Source organism: Onychomys torridus, chromosome 10 (genome assembly GCF_903995425.1).
Source record: "Onychomys torridus chromosome 10, mOncTor1.1, whole genome shotgun sequence".
NCBI classification, from domain to species: Eukaryota; Metazoa; Chordata; class Mammalia; order Rodentia; family Cricetidae; genus Onychomys; species Onychomys torridus.
This window is the reverse complement of record NC_050452.1, coordinates 71,654,011-71,674,833: the sequence shown is the minus strand read 5'-3', so window position 1 is coordinate 71,674,833 and position 20,823 is coordinate 71,654,011. Positions and strand designations below refer to the sequence as shown.

The window sequence follows — 20,823 nt, the reverse complement described above, 5'->3', positions numbered from 1 at the left end:
CCCGTGGGAGAAACTGTGGAAATCCACCACACTGCTTAGCTCATGGCGGCTGGCAGCCAGCTCCATCTTGAAGGCAGCTGTCAGGTGAAGCATCTCTGTGCTGCTGCTAGCATGGGACTGAGACTAGGAAACCCGATGTGGCTCCATTTCTGTGTGTTCAGAATCTTTCTTAAGCTTTTTCAGGTCTATGTGGATCAATGCCTGACGAGCACCAAATGTAGCCAGAAGTTTTCCTCTGTCCTGCCCAGCCTGCAGCAGTTTATAAAATAATCACTCAGAAGGCTTAATATTAATTACAAACTGTTTGGCCTATGGCTCAGGCTTATCATTAACTAGCTCTTACAACTTAATTCAACCCATTTCTATTAATATATGTATTGCCACATGGCCATGGTGTTACCAGTCTGTTGGCATCTTGTTGCTCTTTGGGTGGTGTGCTGGCATCTCCTCGACTCCACCCTTCTTCACCTCCATCTTCAGTTTGAATGCACCACCTAACCTTATTGTGCCTCACCATTGGCCAAGCAGCTTTATTTATCAACCAATGAAAGCAACACATTCATTCACAACGTTCAGAAAGACCATCCCTCAGCAGAGGAAGGTATTTAAACCAAATGAAGTCATAGGAAAGAGCCCACTGTGCAGAGCTCTGGGAGAAGAAACCCCAGAGATGGGATAAACTTAACCTTGGTGCAGAGGGGGATTGGTCAGTACAGCTGAAATGAAGTCAGCCTGGGAAAATTCTCAGGCAGGCGGAAGGTTTTATGAGATTATTTTGATTTCTAAGACATCTTTCTCAGACCAGGATCCAAATAACCTAAAGCCAGGTTGCTTATTTGGATTTCTCTCTTGTTGCTGGAACCATAATCAACAGAGCTATAAGCAGTATATTAATAATAAAGTTACTTGTTTTTAATTAACATGGAAGCTGGCTGTAGTGTTTCATGCTTGTAATCCCAGCATTCCAGAGGTGGAGGCAGAAAGATCACAAGTTGAAAGACAGCCTAGTGAGTTGCAGACCAGAGATCCTCCTGCCTTTGCCTCCCCAGTGTTGGGATTAAAGGCATATGCCACCACTGCCCAGCAATAATTGCCAAATTAAGAGAACAAGCCTATGGGGAATGGGAAGATGGATGAGAAAAAATGTGATGTTTGTTTTTCCCTGGGCAGGTGCCTTAGACAAACTTTATATAGCTAATGGCACATTCTTCCACATAATTTGATATATACATTCATATGGTAAAAACAAGGGGAAAAGTTCCAAAGAAGTTAGAATGCTCTTAAAAGTTGTTATTAAAGGGAGTAGTGTGACCAGATCTGAGAGAAGGTTGTGATAACAGGTATGGAAGTGGACTGACGGGAGAAACCACTTACATAGATTAGCAGTAGCCCACGAAGGGGCACTTGCCTGAAGCGAGCTGCGACAGTGAAGAGGGAGTAGATGGCGTAGATTTAAGAAGCACTTCAGACTCCACAGGATGGACCCAAAACATTCAGGGTGAGAGTTAAGGATGGCTGAGGAGGAGTGGGGGTGCAGCTAGGTGGTAGGGTGCTACCTGACATGCGCGGTGCCCTGGGTTCAGTCCCCGCACTGCAAACAAGCAGTAAAGGCCACTGTAGCTGGTATGTGCAGAGCCCTGAGATCAGTGCCCTAACCCTCTGTCCCTTCAGAGAGAATGCTGTGGCGGGAGAAGAGCAGCAGCAGAGGTTCAGGTTTGAAAATGACGCACTGTGTACCTCTAGGGAGGTCTTCCTGGGTAGTCAGCCATGGGATGTGGTGTGGTAGGAAAAGGACCGGGATGAGATGAGTTTATGATTAACGAGCTACTGAGAAAAGAAGAACCCAAAGGAGAATTCTGGAAAGGAAGAAGAGGTCACGTGCAGCACACTCAGCCAGGAAGAGAACGGGAAAAGACTGCTGTTAACTAGGAACAGTACAGTTCCAGTAGTAAGTCTTTGTCGGTGAGCCTGGTAAGCACATAAGCACACGGGTGCTGTGCTGCTCAGTCCTTTGCAGTTTACAAGGACTCTGGACAGAACTCTGTCTCGGCCTCAGTGCAGTATCCTTCCACATAGGCTCTCCAGTCCAGTCGAAGAACCGCACAGTTTCTGGGCTCTTCTCTGCAGTAGCTGCAGCAAACTCTTATCATTAACCAAACCGTGACAATCTGCTAAAACGTTCCAATCTTGACTGATTCCTCAAAAGAGCTGACAGAGCCTCTTGCTAAAGATGACTGGAAAATTTAGAATGTGCCTGACAGGTTGGAAGTATGAGTTGGTTGATGCCACTTAATAACACATATTCAAGGTGATAAGAAGGAATTGTTAACACATGCAAATTTCATATATTGGTCCATTTACCTTCTAGATGTAAGTTACTTTGGAAATACAACAAATCATAATTCTCTTGACTCATGTATAAAATTATGCATTTAAGTCATACTTCCAGGGTTGGCATCTTTATGTATTACTATTTTAAAACTTGTCAAAAACCACCCTATCCCTTTTTGCCTTCAAATGCCTGTTCTCTAGAGAGGATAGATGACTCTCTAAAAGTAACCCACCAGGCACACAGAAGCTGTTATGTATTCATTTACAGAGTATATGTATTCATTTACACCCCACCTTTGTTTCAAAAAATATCTTTAGTAACTAACAACACTTAGAAGGTCCATATTATATAGTCTTGTAATCATTTTCATTTCTATTAGAAACTGGGGTGGGGAAAAAATATTTTCCAAGGAAAAATGTAAGGGGATAAATAAGATTAAAGGAATTGTCTTTGGCTACCTTTCTAGGAGTATAATTATGCAGCACAGTTAAAGCTCAAAGTTAGAACAGGCAGGAAATCTTGGATCCAGTGCTGCAGGAATGCTGTCTGCTCCATGACTTGTTACAGGAACCTCCACACCCACATTGACATTCCTGTCACTCACAGAATTTGTGTGAGTCCCCATCAACACGTCCTTCTGCCTACCAACCTCTTACATCTTGAAGTTCTCTAAATATATGCTACCACACTTTTATTTCTTTTTATTTCTTTTGGCTCTCGCCAAAACTTGTGGAAGTGCTTTGAATATATATCAATGAGAATAGGCACCCTGTCCCATTCTTGTTCTTAAGGGGAAAGAATTTCAGTTTTTAGCTTTTATTATATTGAAATAGCTTTTTCTATACCTGCTTAGTAATTTTATGGTGAAGGGATATTGCATTTCATCAAATGCTATTTTTTCTGTTGAAATAATTGTTTTTAATTCTTCATTCTGTTGATGTGATGTTTTATTTACTAATTTGAGCGTATTGGATCATCTTTGCATCCATAACATAAAACTGAATCATGGTGAATGATCTTGATATTGTATTTGTTAAATGTTTTTGAGAATTCTTGCATGTTTGTGATATTCATAAACACCTTATCCCGTGCATTTTGCTTACAGGATAAGGGAGATCTCTGAGTGAACTTGAAAGGATCCCTTCCCTTTCAATTCTGTACAGAGAATTGTTGGTTTTCGTTCCTTAAAAGATACATAAAATTCAGTAGCGAAGCCATCTATTCCTAGGCGTTTCTGTTAGGAAGCATATTACTAACTCACATTTATTATGGGACTTGCTATTGGTTTATTCAGTATTGTAGAATATTATTTGAAGGTGTGTTACTTTTGTTTATGCTCTGGAGTGTTTATTTAATGATGCAAAGATGTGTTTGATTAAATAAAATTCACCTACAGTCAAGAAGCTGAGTCAGCAACTAGTTGGGTAGGGAGGAGCCAGGTGAGAAAGGGTTTATAAGGAGGGGTGAGGTGAAGTATGGAGGCTTTTTGGAGGACATGAGGAAGGAGAGGAGGTGAGCTACTTGCTGTTTAGCCTCGCAAGAGCAGAATTCCGCCTTAATCTTTGAATCTTGAGTTCTTTAGAGGGAGAGAGATTTAGTTAAGTTCCCTCCATAGCTTTGCAAGAGTTGGAGCTGGAGGGAATAGATTTCCCTCTGGCTATGGCCCTTGCGGCCTACCTGCTGCTGGTAAGCAGAGTTGCAGTTGCTGATTCAGACAGCTGTGGCTTAAAAGGCAGCAACCATTTAAATAAAGGACAGCAATTCACTTTATTGTCCTCATTGTTGAGTGTTTATAGATCATGTATCCATAAGTGTGTCCATTTTTTATATGCCTTCCAGTTTAATGGATCACTTCTCATAATGTCTCTAGTGGAACTTTGTAGCTCTGTGGCATGTAATCTGTCCCTTTACATCTTACTTGGAGCTTTTATTTTTCTTTGCTGAGTCTGCGTGAAGGCTTATTGGCTGTATCTTTTCAAAGAACCAACTTTGTGTCATAATCTGTTGTATTTTTTTCAGAGCCAACACACACACACACACACACACACACACACACACCATTTCTTTTTTTCTATTTTCTTTTGCTCTGATCTTTTTCTCCTCCCACAAATACTGTGTTTTGCTGGTGTTCATGTCATGTGAGCACTAGTTGCTATAAACGTCCTTCTTGGTGTTACTTTTGCTGAATCCCACATTTTATTCAAGAAAAAAACTGAATTCCTGAACTGGATGTGAGATGGCACAGCCCTTTAATCCCAGCACTTGAGAGATCTCTATGGATTCAAGGCCAGCCTGGTCTACATAGTGAGTTCCAGGACAGCCAGAAAGACCAGTCTCAAAAAATAAATAAATAAATAAGAGAGAGAGAGAGAGAGAGAGAGAGAGAGAGAGAGAGAGAGAGAGAAGGAAAAAAGAAATTCCCTTTTGATTTGCTCAGTGATCCACTCATTCAGAAGTATGATGTTCAGTTTCCGTGTATTTATATAATTTCTGAAAGGTTGTTCTTGTTGACGTCTAGTTTTATTCTGTTGTGATCAGAAAAGCAAGTTATTTCCTTTCCTTTTCTTTTTTAAGGCTTGTTTTGTGACTTAATAATATAGGATCTATTCTGCAGAAAGTTCCATGTGCTTAAACATCTTTTGTAAGTTGGTCTGGTAGTCCTGGATTCCTTCAGTTTCTTCTTTTGAAAGGTTGGTTGCTTGTGGTTCTTCAAAACAGGACTTTGCCATGTAGCTGTAGTCTTGGTGCCCCAGAACTCATGTAAACAAACTGGCATCAGGCTCACAGACAATCTTTCTGCTTTTCTGTCTCCTAAGTGCTGGGATCACAAGTGTAAATGCCACACACAGCTTTGACTAGGATCTTTTAGAAGACCCAAGTTCAGGTTCCATTTTATATGGTCAGCTCTTGGGTCTTAGCTGGTTTGGGATAGTTGGTTGCTGCTGGGTGTGTTTTGTACTTAGTGAGATCTTCATTTCCAAAATTTGAGTTTTTTTTTTTTCCCAAAAAATTTTTGGCAGTATTTCTAATATATATCCTGTACCGTCTTTCTAATTATATTTAGCTATTAACCTTATTCCATAGCTTTTTAATTGAGTTACTTTATAATAGCTATTTTTGAATTCTTTATCAATCATTTCATCCATTTGAATTCTTTGGAATCTGTTGATAAAGACTTCTTTGTTCTTGAGGTCAGTGAGGTGGCTCAGTGAGTAAAGGGTCTTGCTGCCTAAACCTGGCAACTTTTCCATTCCAGAACCCATGTAAGAGGTGGAAAAAGAGAATCAACTCCACAGAGTTGTCCTATAACCTCCACATGCATGCCACAGCACATGCTCCCAAACACACACATCATGTATATGCATGTACATACAATAATAATATGAAATTTTTATTAAGAAATTTTTTATTCATTTTACATACCAATCACAGATTCCCCTCTTCCCTCCTACTGTCCCTCCAGCCTCCCCCCTTAACCCCTCCTACAAGAAGGTAAGGCCTCCCATGGGGAGACAGCAGAGCCTGGTACATTCAGTAGAGGCAGGTCCAAGCCCCTCCCCGAAAGAAAGTGCCTACTTCCTACTAGGAGAAGAGAAAAAAGCTAAAAGCTAAAGTCCAGCCACGCGCTCTGGCTTGAGCCCATTCCAGGCTCCGGCTCCTTTAAGCTCCGACCACATGAGTTGGTGATCTGGCTGAAAGTAGCTCCAGTCCAGTGCAGCTCTGACTGCATGCAGCCAGATTGCTTGTAGCTCCGGCCGGGCCTGGGGGCCTGTAACCCCTGGCCTGTGAGGCCACCAACGATTCTTTTAATGAATTCTTGCCATGTTGGGCACCAAATGTAGCACGAATCTTAAAAGGTCTTATTAATAAAAACAAACCCGGAGCCAGGTATTGGGGTGAACACTAGAAGATCAGAGAAGCAGAACAAGCCACAGACACCTCACCTCGCCAGTTCCTCACCTGATCCTGTTTCCTCAGACTGGAAGCCTCTGAGTCCTCATCTGAATGAGTCTCAGCTGAACTGCTGCTATAAGCCTAAAAGCTTAACCAGGCTCTAGTTCCTGGTTTTCAAAATCTTATGTACCTTTCTGCTTTCTGCCATCACTTTCTGGGATTAAAGGCGTGTGTCACCATACCTGGGTGTTTCCAGTGTGACTTTTAACTCACAGAGATCCAAATGGATCTCTGCCTTCAGAATGCTAGGATTAAAGGTGTGAGTGCCAACATTTTCTGGCCTCTATATCTAGTGGCTGTTCTGTTCTCTGACCCCAGATAAGTTTATTAGGGTGCACACTATTTTGGGGGACATAATATCACCACATTCCCCCTGCCTCAAGGCTGTGTGAGTTGTCACACTCAAAACAAAAAAGTTACAAAACAAGTTCTTTTGGTCCATATCACCTTGGGGTGTGTGTTTGTCCCTCGTATTTACTGTATTCCTTCACTGGGGTTTAAATATCTAGTAGATAGATATCTCTACCATTTTTATGAAGTGCTTAAGAAGCTTTCTCTTGAAAGCATGTCTTGGGGTCCCATTTTGTTACACAGTCATTGATGGTTTTGCATCTAGCTGGAGGCCATACTGTCATTTAACTATAGTTTCTTTAATTGTGGTTAGTGAGTTTGGGAACAGTGTATAACTGTCAGAGCCACTATCTCTACAAGCCATATGCCAGCAATAGAGAACACTGGGTGTGGGCTATCCAGTGTGTCACTACTCCTAAGTAGGCATAATAGTCCCTAGCCAGTAGTAAGGGTTTCCTGGAGTATGTCCATGCTAACTCTGCTACTAGCAAGAGGTGTCCGAAACCATCAGTCTCCAACAAACACCACACAGGGAGGCACTTAAAGGATGCAGTGTTTCCTCTATGACACTCCTGGAGGCTTGACTGCAGTGCAGACGAGATGCAGGTAGTAGTGGGAGTCACCAAGAAGAGTAGCAACAAAATCTACATGTTTGTGCCCAGCTGCTTCAGTGGCAGTGTCTGACCGAGAGCAGAACTAACAAATCTGGGCAGTGTTCTCTGATCTCCTTATCTGGGGATGGGGCAACAGCTGGGACAAGCATTGCTCAAGACTCCCTCATGATACCCAGGCTAACGATGTTGATTTTCCCTGCCCTGACAGTAACAGGCACCTAGCTTTGACACAGTGGGGAAATTGGGCATTGGCCTTCAGTCTGGGAAGCAGCACAAGTCCATATATGTCTCTGATCTCAGGGCAAGCACTCTGATATCCTGGTTCTCAAAGATAGCACCTTCAGTTCTACAGGTCACAATACCTATCCTCCACAGTACAATGTACTCAGCAGGCTTAGATAATAGTTACCCTGCTGAGCCAAGTTGAATTGGCAAGGCTATATATATACAGCTAAACCCTATACAGTGCAACAGGATGTCTGTGGAGGCCCAGACATGACAACAGCAGGCCTCTCTCAACTCTGTATTAGTCCAAACTCCTATCTCACGTCTCAGAATGGCCCCCAGCATGGCACCTTGAAGGCACCTGGGAGAGATGGTATGAGACTCTACTGTGCATATTTTATATTATTCATCCAAGTGGGTTGCTAGCCTAGGAGCATGGTAAACTTCCCAGTAGCTAGAATTGCCAGCATCCTCATGGCTGGTTTGCTGGGACACTTTGACCCTCCCTTCTGCAAAAACTCCTTCCTCCTGGACTGTGGAGCTGCAGTAGCAGGTACAAGAGAATTTACATGTGCCTTCTCTCACTGTGCTCTTGTTCCAGGTATCTTGATCTTCCAAGTTTCAATCTTGATTTCCTCTGCTTTCCCACAACCGTTCATTTTAATATATTTTAATATACCTGCTGCTTTGGTTCTTTGTGGAAGAGGGTTGAGTGCCAGGCAGCAGAGTACTCAGTGGTCTTGGGTTTTCTATATTGCATGCTTTATTAAAACCTTAGTGCCTGGAATATAGCTTGTCTTGCATGTACAAAGCCTTGAGGTCAGTCACAGCACATTACAAAAGAAAAAGTTTTCTAATAAAAATCTTGCTTATTGATTACATTTGAGAACTAAAGTCTCCATTATATGTAGTCAGTTTTTAGAAAGATATATCAGAAGTGCTTTAAAGAAAAAAAGCAAGCAATTGGTATTAAATCCCTTATGATAATAATATTTAATGTTTTAAAAATTAAAATGGGGTTGGGGATTTAGCTCAGTGGTAGAGCGCTTGTCTAGCAAGCGCAAGGTCCTGGGTTCAATTCTCAGCAAAAAAAAAAAAAAAAATTAAAATGTTAGTATTTCATCCCAAAAGGTAATCTTGCATTTTATCAGTTATTTGGGGGGGGGGGTGTAATAATCCAAACTATATAGAATTGTTTCCAAAGCTCCCCTATCACCTCCATTCTACAAATGACAATTTTATTCATTTTGCTTTTATCCTAAGAAATTTTTGCTGGCTTTAATGAGTATGTTAATAAGTACAGGTATATAGACTTCTTTGCTTATTGAACAGTGTTTGTTGGTCTTTCGATCTTGAGACTTTTATCTTAATAAAGCCTTTCTCTGGGAATTTTGTTATTTCAGAGAAACCTCTTCCTTGTCAGGAGACTTACTGTGGCAAGTTGAAGATGTGTCTGTCCTTCAGCCCTTCTCATTTCCTCACACACATTTACTATTATTGGTTTCAGATTGACACCGATTCTTGGCATTCAGAAGCATTCTCCAAAAAATGTGGTATTTACACAGTTTATAGCCACCCTGCTGACAGAACTGCATTTAAAATGTGAAGATCTTGAAAATTTAACCATTATATTTAGAACCAGCTGCTAACAAGCATGGTGAGTTGGATTGTATCTATTTTGTTACCCGTGTGAGCTTTTGATAAGTGCTCGGCCAGTGTTCTCCCACTGAACTATGCCCTAGCCACAAGTTTAAATTTTTAAAAATGAGCCAGGCGGTGGTGGCGCACTCCTTTAATCCCAGCACTTGGGAGGCAGAGCCAGGTGGATCTCTGAGTTGGAGGCCAGCCTGGGCTACCAAGTGAGTTCCAGGAAAGGCGCAAAGCTACACAGAGAAACCCTGTCTCGAAAAACCAAAAATAAAAATGAGGTGCAAACCTCAAACTCACTGCAGCTTGCTAAAGACTCAACTATCCACTAGTCCTCAGCTGCCTCGGCTGCTTCCTGTTCACTTTTACTTTGTGCCCATCCTTGTTGCGGTTCTTCCTTTGAAGACTAGCACTTCTGGTTCTTACATTCCAGGATAGTCTCAGGCCATCCCACTTGTCCCACCTGATCAGGCTTCTTCCCAGGAAGTAGCAGTTCACTGCAGTGACCTATCATGAGCCTTCTCATGCTGTTGTCCCTGAGAGTGAAGTTAAACTCTTCCTAGATGGCATCTTAGTTACCTCAATGCAGACAAGCAGGTAAATTTGCATGTCTGACTGTTGAATACCTGCTTCCAGAGACACAGCTCAAGTCTTTGTCTCCTGCAAGCTGGCTATCAGAATGTCCCTTACTTAACTGCACCTCTTCCTGCCTTCTCATTTCACATGCCACTTCATGTGCTCAGCTAGATACAGATTTAATATTAAAATCAAAAATCTTCTTGGGAAATATTTCCTTAACTCAAAATTGTCTTTACTATAAAAGCTAAGCAACACAGAAATAAGCATATGTAATAAGAAAAGAAAGTCTTCCTTACCTTTGCTTTGGTGATTGGAGGTAAAAGGAAGACTCACTCACTCAGAGCAGTTCTTTGTGTACAGGCGGGCCCTGTTCAGTTTTCCCCTTCCATGTTAGCATGTCTGTTGGTGCTGTTCTTGTTCAGGCTGCCATATTGTAGACACAATCCCTCCTGGTCCTCCGGCTCTTTTAGTCTTCCCATGCCCTCCTCCAGGATGTTCCCTGAGCCTTAGTGCAGTTGTGTTGTAGGTATAGCTGTTGGGGTTAGGCACCCCATGATCCATTGCTTACTATATTTTGAGCAGTTGTAGTTTTCTGGATAGTCTCTGTCTACAGCTAAGAAAAGTTTCTTTGGTGAGAATGAGAAGCTATACTTAACTGTGGGTAGAAGTATTTAGAATGCATTTAGGAATTATGTTGGTTTAAAAGCAGCAGTAATAGGTTCTCCCTTAAGATTCTTGACCTCACTAACCCTGCGTAGTTGGCTAGGTTTCACCTACCAGACATGATTTTGATTTCCCTCCTGTTGAATGGACCTTAAGTCAAATTAGACAACTGCTAGGTACCTGTAAGAAAGGAGTGCCTCTATTGCCCCCTCAGGGCTAACTTGCCATGCTGGTGATTGTTGTAGTTCACAGTAGGCATCACAGCTGAGTAGCACTTTTGATTGCTTCCCTCCCTTGGCAGCTTGCATAGTACCTCCAATACTACAAAGCTTTTCAGTTTTGTGGCCTTAATTCCTGGGCAAATGGAGTCCTAGTCAGGAAGTCCTTTCCTATACCTATATCATTTAGAGTACTACCAGTGTATTCTTCTAGGAATTTCAGGTTTCACTTTTAGGTCTTTGATCCATTTGGAATTAGTTTTTGTGTGAAATGATAGATATGGGCCTGATTTCATTCTTATACATGTGGACATCTAGTTTTCCCAGCACCATCTGTTGAAGATGCTTTTTCTCCAGTATCTTTTTGGCATCTTTGTCAAATATTAAGTGGCTGAAGGTACATGTACTCATGTTTGGGTCTTTGATTTTTGTTCTACCTGTCTACTTGTTTGTTTTTGTACCTGTACCATATTATTACCATGGCTCTGTAATATATCTTGAAATCTAGAATCATAATCCATCCAGTGTTATGATCAGGATTGTTTAAGCTATCCAGAGTTTTGTGTGATTCCATATGAATTTTAGGATAGTTTTTTCCATTGCTGTGAAGAATGAGATGGGGGCTTTGATCAGGATTGCTTTGAATCTGTAAAGTAGCTTTGGTAGAATGTTAACACTGTGAAAATTAATTCTACCAAGTTTAAAGTGTTAATTGTAGAGGTCTTTTACCTACTTGATTAAGTAAGTTTATTCCTGAATATTTTCTTTTCTTTAAGGCTATTGTGAATTGGAATGTGTGTATTGTCTTTGTGTTTTTGTTGGTGGTATATAGAAAAGCTATTGATTTATGCAAGTTGATTCTGTATTCTGCCATTTGCTGAAATTGTTGATCATTTCTAATGTATCATCTGCAATGGGGATAGTTTGACTTCTTTCTTGACTTAGTGCTGCAACTAGAACTTTTTAATACTGTAAAAACAAATTTTCTGCATCTATTGAGATGGCCAATGTGAATTCTGTCTTTAAATCCATCAATGTGATTTTACTACACTTACTGACTTATATATGTTGAACTAGCTCTGCATCTCCTGGATAAAACCAATTTGGTCAGGGAGGATAATCTTTTTAATGTATATCTGTACTTGGTTTGCAAGTATTTTGTTGATTTTTTAATTGATGTTCATCGGGGATATTGACTTATAATTTTCTGTTGTTCTGTCTTTACCTACCTGATCTTTGTTTTAGTATTAGGGAAACACTAGCTTCCTAGATGGAGATTTGGGAGTACAGATTTTTTGGTTTCATTTTTCAAGGGGTGTGTGTGTGTGTGCGCTCACTCTGTACCCAGCTGGCCTTGAATTCAGAGATCAACCTGCCTCTGCCTCCCAAGTGCTGGGATTAAAGGCATGTGCCACCACCTGGAGTACAGGTTTTAAAGTATACCTTTATAATATTCAGAATGTTTTGTGTCTGTTGTAATGCTTCCCTGTTCATCTGATTCTGTTGAGTCATTTCTTTCATTTGGTTAGCTGAGCCAGTGGTCTGTGGAGCATATTTATTTAAGAACCAGCTCTTAGGCTCATTCTATGTATTGTTTTCTTTGCTTCAATTTCATTAATTCATCTTTTTTATTTCTTGCCTTCTATGGGATTTAGGTTTGGTTTTTCTTGCTTTTCCAAATTCTTGAGTTGTATCATTAAGTTATTTATGTGTGGTCTTTTTAACTCAGAACTATAAATTTTCTTCATAGGACTGCTTTGAATGTGTCCCAGAGGTTCTATTGTATTTTCATTTAGCTACAGTAATTGTCTTCCTTTATTTCTTCTAGGAACCATTCATCATTTATTAATGAGTTATTTAAGCTCCATGAGTTTGTCTGATTTTAAGTTTTGCTGCACAATGGTCAGATAGAGTATAAGGAGTGGTTTCAACTTTTCTGAATTTGTTAAAGTTGTTTGGTATCCCAGGAGGTGGTCTATTATAAATATACTTCTGTAGGCTGAGTAGATTGTATATTCTTCGGTGTTTGGGTAGAATCTTCTTTATATCTGCTAAGTCTGTTTGATGTATGATGGCAATTAACCTGATGTTTCTCTGATTTTTTTTGTACAGATGACCTACCTATTAGAGAAAGTGGGGTATTGAAATCACCTACTATTAATGGATTGATGTTAATCTGTCTTTAGTAGTAAATTTTCTTATGAAAGTGAGTGACAGTGTTTGATGCATGATTGTTATTTTAGTAATGTCTTGTTAGTTAACAGTACTCCTGATTATCTCTGATTAGTTTTAGTTTGAAGTTCATTTTGTCAGATATTAGGATAGCAATACTGTTTGTTTCCTGGTCTCAGTAAACTGAAGTACTTTTTTCCATGTTTTTAGTCTAATGTACCTGTCTTGAAAGCTGATTTTCTTAAGAAACGAAATTTTCTGTTTATAATTCATTCAGCCAACCTATCATTTGATTTGAGAATCGACAAAGTTATTACCCAGAGGTGTATGTTGGTTTCAGTCTTTTGTTTTCTTACTCATATTTTCTTAACGTTTCAGTCATTATAGCTTCATTCATTTTCTTTCTACGGTCTCTTGGGTGTGTTTATTCCTCTCTCCAGTCTGAAGTATTGCATCCAGTATTCTGTGGGGGGTTGGTTTACTGGATATGAATTCTTTCATACGATTTGGATCATGGAAAGGTTTCTTTTCTTCAACTATAGTTTTGCTTGATATATGTCACTTGTGTTTTTTCTCTTGCCACTTTCAATATTCTTTGTCCTCCATATTTGGTGTTTTAACTGTGATATGCCATGAAGAGTTTATTATTTGGTGTTTCATGTATTTCTTATATCTGTATAGGCATGTCTTTTTCTTAGTTTAGAAAGTTTTCTATGATCTTGAAGATCTGGTCTATCTATTGACCTAGGATGTTCTTCCTCATCTATGCCTATAATTTGAAGGTTTGTATAGATGAATTTCTAAACAGTCTTATTAAATAAGAAACACAGAGCCAAATTCAGAGTTAACAACACTCAGGCATTTATTATCTTTTTGAAGTTTGAGGTGTTTTTGTGTTTTCTTAAACTACTAAAATTCTTTGACAAAATTTATGGTTGTTCTTTTAAGTTCTGGGGTTCATCTAAGTAATTCTCATGAGAGAACATTTCTAGAGGAGTATTAGGTTTTATGGGAGACATGTCTTGGCTTTTCATATCAGTTTTGCTTTTGCAGTGTGGCCTGGATATCTGGCCTTGGATGTATGTATGAAACATATAGCCAGCTTTTGATTGGGCCAGTGTAAGAACTGCATGACATAAAGCTGGTACATGCCCTGTTTGATTAGGTCTAGACCAGGTAAGCCATGGTCTAGAGCTAGGCCTATTTGTGTGGAAATGACAGCAAGGACAGATGGAAGTTGCCAGTACTCAATGGGCAAAGCTGGTTTGAAAGCCACAGTCTAGGTAGGACCTACAGGTGTCTATTTTATTTGATTTTTATCAAATAATTTTCAAACTTTAAAATACACAGGAAGGATATTTGGCAGGGCCTAGAAGTGTACCTCAGTGGTAAGGTATCTCATTATTATGTGTGAAGCCCTGGGCTATATATACACCATGGGGAAAGGAGAAAGTGATTGCAGGTAGCCCATTGTCAAATCTGTTAAAAAACCAAGTATAAGGAATTGGTACAGTCACTCCCTCCAGCTTATACTCAGTGCTTATTCAAGTGATTGATGCTGAGGGCTCTTACTTAAGGGGAGGAGCTCAGGTTGGCTTGCATAAGCACCACTTTCAAAACTTCTTAAAAATATGGTTAGTTTGGGATTTTAAGTTCAGTTGTCAATTCATTATACCCACGTCCATTGGCAGGAAGGCTTATTAGACATACTGAAAACACAGAATGCTTAATTAGAAGTCCTTCTGGACCTCCTTTAATTAATGGATACCAGTTAAAAGTGATTTAATTAGCATATTTTAAACAGGTAGCTTAAGATATTCAAGTAAGAATGTTTCATGTAGACTTGATGCACATTGCTCATTTCACCCAAACTTTTTCAGATTACAAAGGTTTATAAATTTACAGCTAATATCCACTTTTGAGTGAGTACATAACAATGTTTTTTCTTTCTTGGTCTGGGTTACCTCACTCAAGGTGATTTTTTTCTAGTTCCATCCATTTGCCTTCAAATTTCCTGGCGTCCTTATTTTTAACAGCTGTTAATACTACACTATGTAAATGTGCCACATTTCCTTTATCCATTCCTCAGTTAAGGGACATCTATGTGGTGATATTGTATTTCCTAATATATTGTGCACCCTAATAAATTTATCTGGGGTCAGAGAACAGAACAGCCACTGGACAGACATAGAGGCCAGAAAATGGTGGCATGCATACCTTAAATCCTATCTTTCTGGAGGCAGAGATCCATCCAGATCTCTCAGTTCAAAGCCACACTGGAAACAGCCAGGCACCGTGACTCACGCCTTTAATCCCAGGAAGTGATGGCAGAAAGCAGAAAGGTATATAAGGTGTGAAAACCAGGAACTAGAGCTGGTTAAGCTTTTAGGCTTTTGAGCAACAGTTCAGCTGAGATCCATTTGGATAAGGACTCAGAGGCTTCCAGTCTGAAGAAAGAGATCAGCTGAGGAACTGGAGAGGTGAGATGGTATTGGTGAAATTATTAAGGCCACTCCACGTAGTTAAAAGGGAGGTTTATTTTGTGGGGTAACTTACAAATGAAGGGGTAGGTTACAGGGTCTGGCAAAGGTATAGCGCAGTCCAGCGGTGTTCTCTGGAGAACTCTGCTCGGTCTACCTCCAGCGTCCAGAGTCCGGGAACCAAGTCAGAGAGCTCTTCCCGATCCTTGGTCTTCCGCTTCCTCCTCCGCCCCGCCTTGTGGGCGTGACCATTACCGAAGCCTCAGTGGGGGTTGGAACTTCCAGGCCAATGCTGGGATGGCTATCCACTACAAGATGGCTGTGGCTTGTTCTGCTTCTCTGGTCTTTCAGTGTTCACCCCAATACTTAGCTCTGGGTTTGTTCTTATTAATAAGACCATTTAAGATTCATGCTACACATCTAAGTTGTTTCCAGGTTCTGGCTATTACAAATAAATCTGCTATGAACATAGTTGAGCAAGTAAGTGTCCTTGTGGTGTGATTGAGCATGTTTTGGGTATATGCCCAAGAGCAGTATGGCTGGGTCTTGTGGTATGACTGAGCATCCTTTGGGTATATGCCCAAGAGCAGTATGGCTGGGTCTTGTGGTAGGTTGATTCTCAGTTTTCTGAGAAACCGTCACATTGACTTCCAAAATGGCTGTACAAGTTTGCACTCCCACGAGCAATAGTTCCCCTTGCTCCACAGCCTCTCCAGCATGAGCTGTTGCTTGTGGTTTTGATCCTAGCCATTCTGACAGATATAAGATGAAATCTCAGAGTCATTTTGATTTGCATTTCCCTGATGGCTAAGGATATTCAACATCTCCTTAAGTGTTTCTTGGCCATTGGAGATTCTTATGTTGAGATATGTCTATTTAGATCTGTACCCTATTTTTTAATTTGATTGATGTCTAGTTTCTTAAATATTTTGGGAATCAGCCCTCTGCCAGATGTTGGGTTGGTGAAGATCTTTTCCCATTCTGTAGGCTGCCATTTTGTCCTGTTGACAGAGTCCTTTGCTTTATAGAAACTTTTCAATTTCATGAGGTCTCATTTGTTAACTGTCGATCCTAGTGACTGTGCTATTGGTGTTCTCTTCAGGAAGTTGTTTCCTGGGTCAATGTGTTCAAAATTACTTCCTACTTTCTCTTCTATCAAGTTCAGTGTATATGGTTTTATGTTGAGGTCTTTGATCCACTTGGATGTGAGTTTTGTGCAGGGTGATAGATGTGGATCTGTTTGCATTATTCTACATGCTGACATCCAGTTAGACCAGCACCATTTGTTGAAGATGCTCTTTTTGTTTCCCAGATGTAATTCAGGAAGATAGACGATGAATTTTACTCACCATACCTGGAATCTTAGCCAATGAGGGTCCATGAACAACTGCTGACTAAGAGCAAAACTTCCTCATGACTCCAGCAGGAAGAAGCAAGCCTTACAACACAGGATTTTTATTTGAAAAGGAAAAAATAAATTGAAACTTGAATGAATATTCGAAAAAATGCAATTATCTTTATTTTTTTCTGGTTGATTACAGCCAAAAGAAACTTAAGAATTGTTAATTTTGGCCAGTTGTAAACTATCATACAAATAACAGCCAAGTTTAGGTCAATAAATGTGATCTAAATGTGACCCTCAATGAAGTCCTTTACAAATCTAGTCACTTTCAAAAGCTGACCACCCCACCTGCCCTGCAGCTAAGCTTCCACCAGAACCCTCCCTAGACGCCTCTACCATCTCTCTTGTTACTGAGACATCTCATGTTCTCCTCCGTGGTTAGCCTGGTGAGTACCAGACTCCCTGTCTACACCTTTTCCACCACCTACAGTATCTAGTCAGGGTACTGAAACCAGTGCCAGGCCCAGTCTGACCCCCGACCTGCACAGCAGCTAATCTCTTGGTTTCCACAGGGTCCTACATCCCTTGTCTTGACCACTCCTACCTACAATGCAGCCAGAACTTGTGTTACAACCTGACTTACCTGAAGCCACCCACAGATCTCTTCTGCATAGCTTTTAACCACCCTACTTGGTAACCAGACTCTTCACATCTTCTCCAAGGACTAGCCTAGTTCCCCATCCCATGCCCTGCCTGTGCCTCAGCCAAGCTTTAGATTTACACCAGGACCTGCCTCAACCTGCACCCACCCACACAACCTTTCTGAGCAGCTTCCAACTTAGTACCCAAACTTCCCACATCCTCCTTCCAGGTTCTAACCAGGTAAGTTCCCCTGACCTCCCATCCATTTCTTTTCTACAACTGGCCAAATCTAGCCTGGGTCCCACAACCAGTGTGCCAGCCTAGTCTGACCTTCCCTGCCTGCACTGCAAAGGAGCTCTAGGCTTGGGCTAGGATCTTTCTTAACTATCCCTCAAACCACAAAACTCTCCCAGGCCATATCCAACCTTTTGACACAGCCAAATCTACCCCCTAGCCTCCATGCTTGGAAAAGGAAACACATCCTACATGCCAACCCAACCCCTCTCTCCAACCTGACTTCATTCTACCTGCACTTCCTCTCTTCTGCCCCAACCTGCTCTGTCCAGAACAAAAGAAATCCACATGCCAGATCTTATCCTAAGAATACCAACAATCTGAAAGATCAAGTGAGTATCTTCCCTCCAAATCCTATCATTCCTGTACAAACATTTCCATGAGAATTACCTAGATGAACTCCAGGAAACAGAAGTTTAAGAGAATCATAACCTTTATCAAAGAATTCAAGGAGTTTAAAGAAGACACAAACAGCTCAAATGAAATTAAGGAGAAAGCTAAGGAGAATAAATGCCAGAGTGATGCCCAAGAAAACACAAACATAAGGCTAATGGAAATGACAAAGACAATCCAAGACTTGAGAATGAAATTCATTTGGGAGATAAAAATATTGAAGACTGAAAGTTAAATGACAGTGGAATTGAAAAACCCAATAGCTTAACTAGGAAACTCAAAGGAAAGCCTTTACAAGTAGGATGAATCAAGCAGAAGATCGAATATCAGGATTCAAAGTAGAAGATTTAGACCAACTAAGCAAGGAATGTGAAAATTTAAAATACACACACACACACACACACACACACACACACACACACACACACAGAGGAAAGGAACACACAGGTTATGTGGGACACCATGACAAAAACAAACTTTTGAAATATAGCCATAGAATCCCAAGTCAATGGCATATTCCAGATTATAAACAGCATCATAGAAGAAAATTTATCCAAACTAAGCAAAGACATACAGATACATAAAAGCACACAGAACATCAAATACACAAGACCAGAAGAAAAAAAAATCCCTATAGGTATATCAAAGTATTAAGTATACAAAACAAAGAAAGTGTATTGAAAGCTACAGGGGAAAAAAAAAACAAGAAGTCACATATAAAGGAAAATCCATCAGAATAATAGCTGATTTTTCAGTGGAAACTCTGAAAGCCAGAAGAGCCTGGAGCAATGCATTCCAAGTCTTAAAAGACTATTATGGCCAAAACGGGACTAATATACCCAGCCAAACTATCTGCCATGATTGAAGGAGAAAACATCTTTCCATGATGTAAACTGTTATGTGAATCCATAAGAGTCTGTTAAAGAACCTCAATTTATTAAGGTATGAAATGGGAATAATACACTCACAGATACAGAATGAAATACACACTGCCACTTATCCAGCTGTCATCCTCCATTCTGTCCAAGGGTGATGGGAACCAACTGCAAGCTGCTCCACGGCCACCCGACCTGGTCCTCACTACCCAAGAGAGAGCACAACCCCTCTCTCTCCTCTTAAGCAGTCATAGATTGAGATCCAGGACAGGCACCAAAACTACACAGAGAAACTCTGTCAGAAAAAAACAAAACAAAAACACATCTGAAAAAAAGAAACACGACTGCCGCAGAGCAATGGTAGCACACTCCTTTAATCCCAGCACTCGGGAGGCAGAGGTAGGAGGATCTCTGTGAGTTCAAGGCCAGCCTGGTCTACACAGTGAGTTCTAGGACGGGCTCCAAAGCTACACAGAGAAACCCCGTCTCGAAAAACCAAGGGAAAAAAATAGGAAGGAAGGAAGGAGGGAAGGAGAGAGAAAGAGAAAGAAAGGAAAAAGAAACAACTGGTTTTACAGATAGATACTGCCTTAGAGTAAAAGGATAGACAAAAGTATTCCAATCAAATGGGACAATGAAGCAAGCAGGCATTGCTGTCCTAAGATCTGATGAAATAAGACTTCAATTGAACTAATCAGACACTAGCCAAGAAGATATCACTACTCTAAACATGTATGCACAAAACTGTGATGCTCCCAATTTTATTTTTTTAAAAATCTACTACTGGATTTAAAGATTGATTTCAATCCATAGTAGCAGGTGATTTCAATACCCACTTTCTCCAACAGACAGGTCATCTGGACAAAACAGAGGAATATCAGAATTAATTGACATTATACATCAAATTGACTTAACTATCTACAGAATATTCAACCCAAACCAAAGAATACACATTCTACTCAGCAGCACATGGAAGATTTTTCTAAAATGGACCATCCTTAGACACAAAGTAAATATGAATTCAAAAAGATTGAAATCATTCAAGGTATCCTATCTAACCATGATACAGTAAAACTTAAAACTGACAGCAAAAACATCTAGTAAATAGAGATTTAAGAACTTATTGTTGAATAGGGGCTATGGAGGCTGAACCATCCATCTCCTGAACCAGGCAAGATTTCCAGTGGAGGAATTGGGACACCAACCACATAACCTTCGACCCGCAGTCTGCACTGCCTAAAAGATGGGCTGGGGTAAAGGGAGTGCAAATTGTAGGAGTGGCCAACCAATACTGGTCCAGCCTAAGATCCATGCTATGAGAGGGAGCCCACCCCTGACACTGTGTGGATGACCAGGACCCAGAGGCTACACAGTCCAGAGACCAAGGATAGAACCAAACAGGACTGGAAAGAGAAAAAAAAAAAAAAAGACGCCGGGCGGAGGTGGCGCACGCCTTTAATCCCAGCACTCGGGAGGCAGAGGCAGGCGGATCTCTGAGTTTGAGGCCAGCCTGGGCTACCAAGTGAGTTCCAGAAAAGGCACAAAGCTACACAGAGAAACCCTGTCTTGAAAAACCAAAAAAAAAAAAAAAAAAAGGTCAGTGTAATGATGCCTAATGATACTCTGCTATACTCAGATTGTTGCCTAGCCCAGTTGTTGGCAGAGGCTTCAATCCAGCAACTGATGGATACAGATGCAGACCCATAGCCAAACACTAGGTGGAGCTTGGGGAATCCTGCAGAAGGGGGAGAAACAACTGTGGAAGCTAGAGGGGGTCAAGGACACAAGAAAACACAGAATCAACTCACCTGGGCTCAGAGGAGCGCACAGAGACTGAACCAACAACCTGGGAGCCTGCACGGGGCTGACCTGCATAGGTCCTCTGCATATGTTATGGTTGTGTAGCTGGGTGTTCTTGTGAGACTCCTAACAGTGGGAGGAGGGGCTGTCTCTGACTCTTCCTGGCTATTGGGACCCTATTCCTCATACTGGGCTGTTTTGCCCAGCCTTAATACAAGGGGAGGTGCCTAGTCTTACTGCAA

At 40.9% G+C, this 20,823-nt stretch overlaps 1 protein-coding gene across 3 annotated transcripts in view; it reads left to right on the top strand.

Moving 5' to 3' along the window:
* The window catches only part of Rpap2 (RNA polymerase II associated protein 2), an 83,840-nt gene extending 66,972 nt beyond the window's left edge, over nt 1-16,868 (top strand). For 2 of the 3 annotated variants that reach the window (XM_036201616.1, XM_036201615.1), the window contains 2 exons: nt 8,984-9,133; nt 16,548-16,868. In XM_036201616.1, the coding sequence (XP_036057509.1) occupies nt 8,984-9,125 (142 nt within the window). In that variant the 3' untranslated portion in view covers nt 9,126-9,133; nt 16,548-16,868. The remainder of the gene's footprint in view (nt 1-8,983; nt 9,134-16,547) is intronic. The other variant, XM_036201618.1, reaches the window with a different exon arrangement.
* Nucleotides 16,869-20,823: the final 3,955 nt, after the last annotated feature.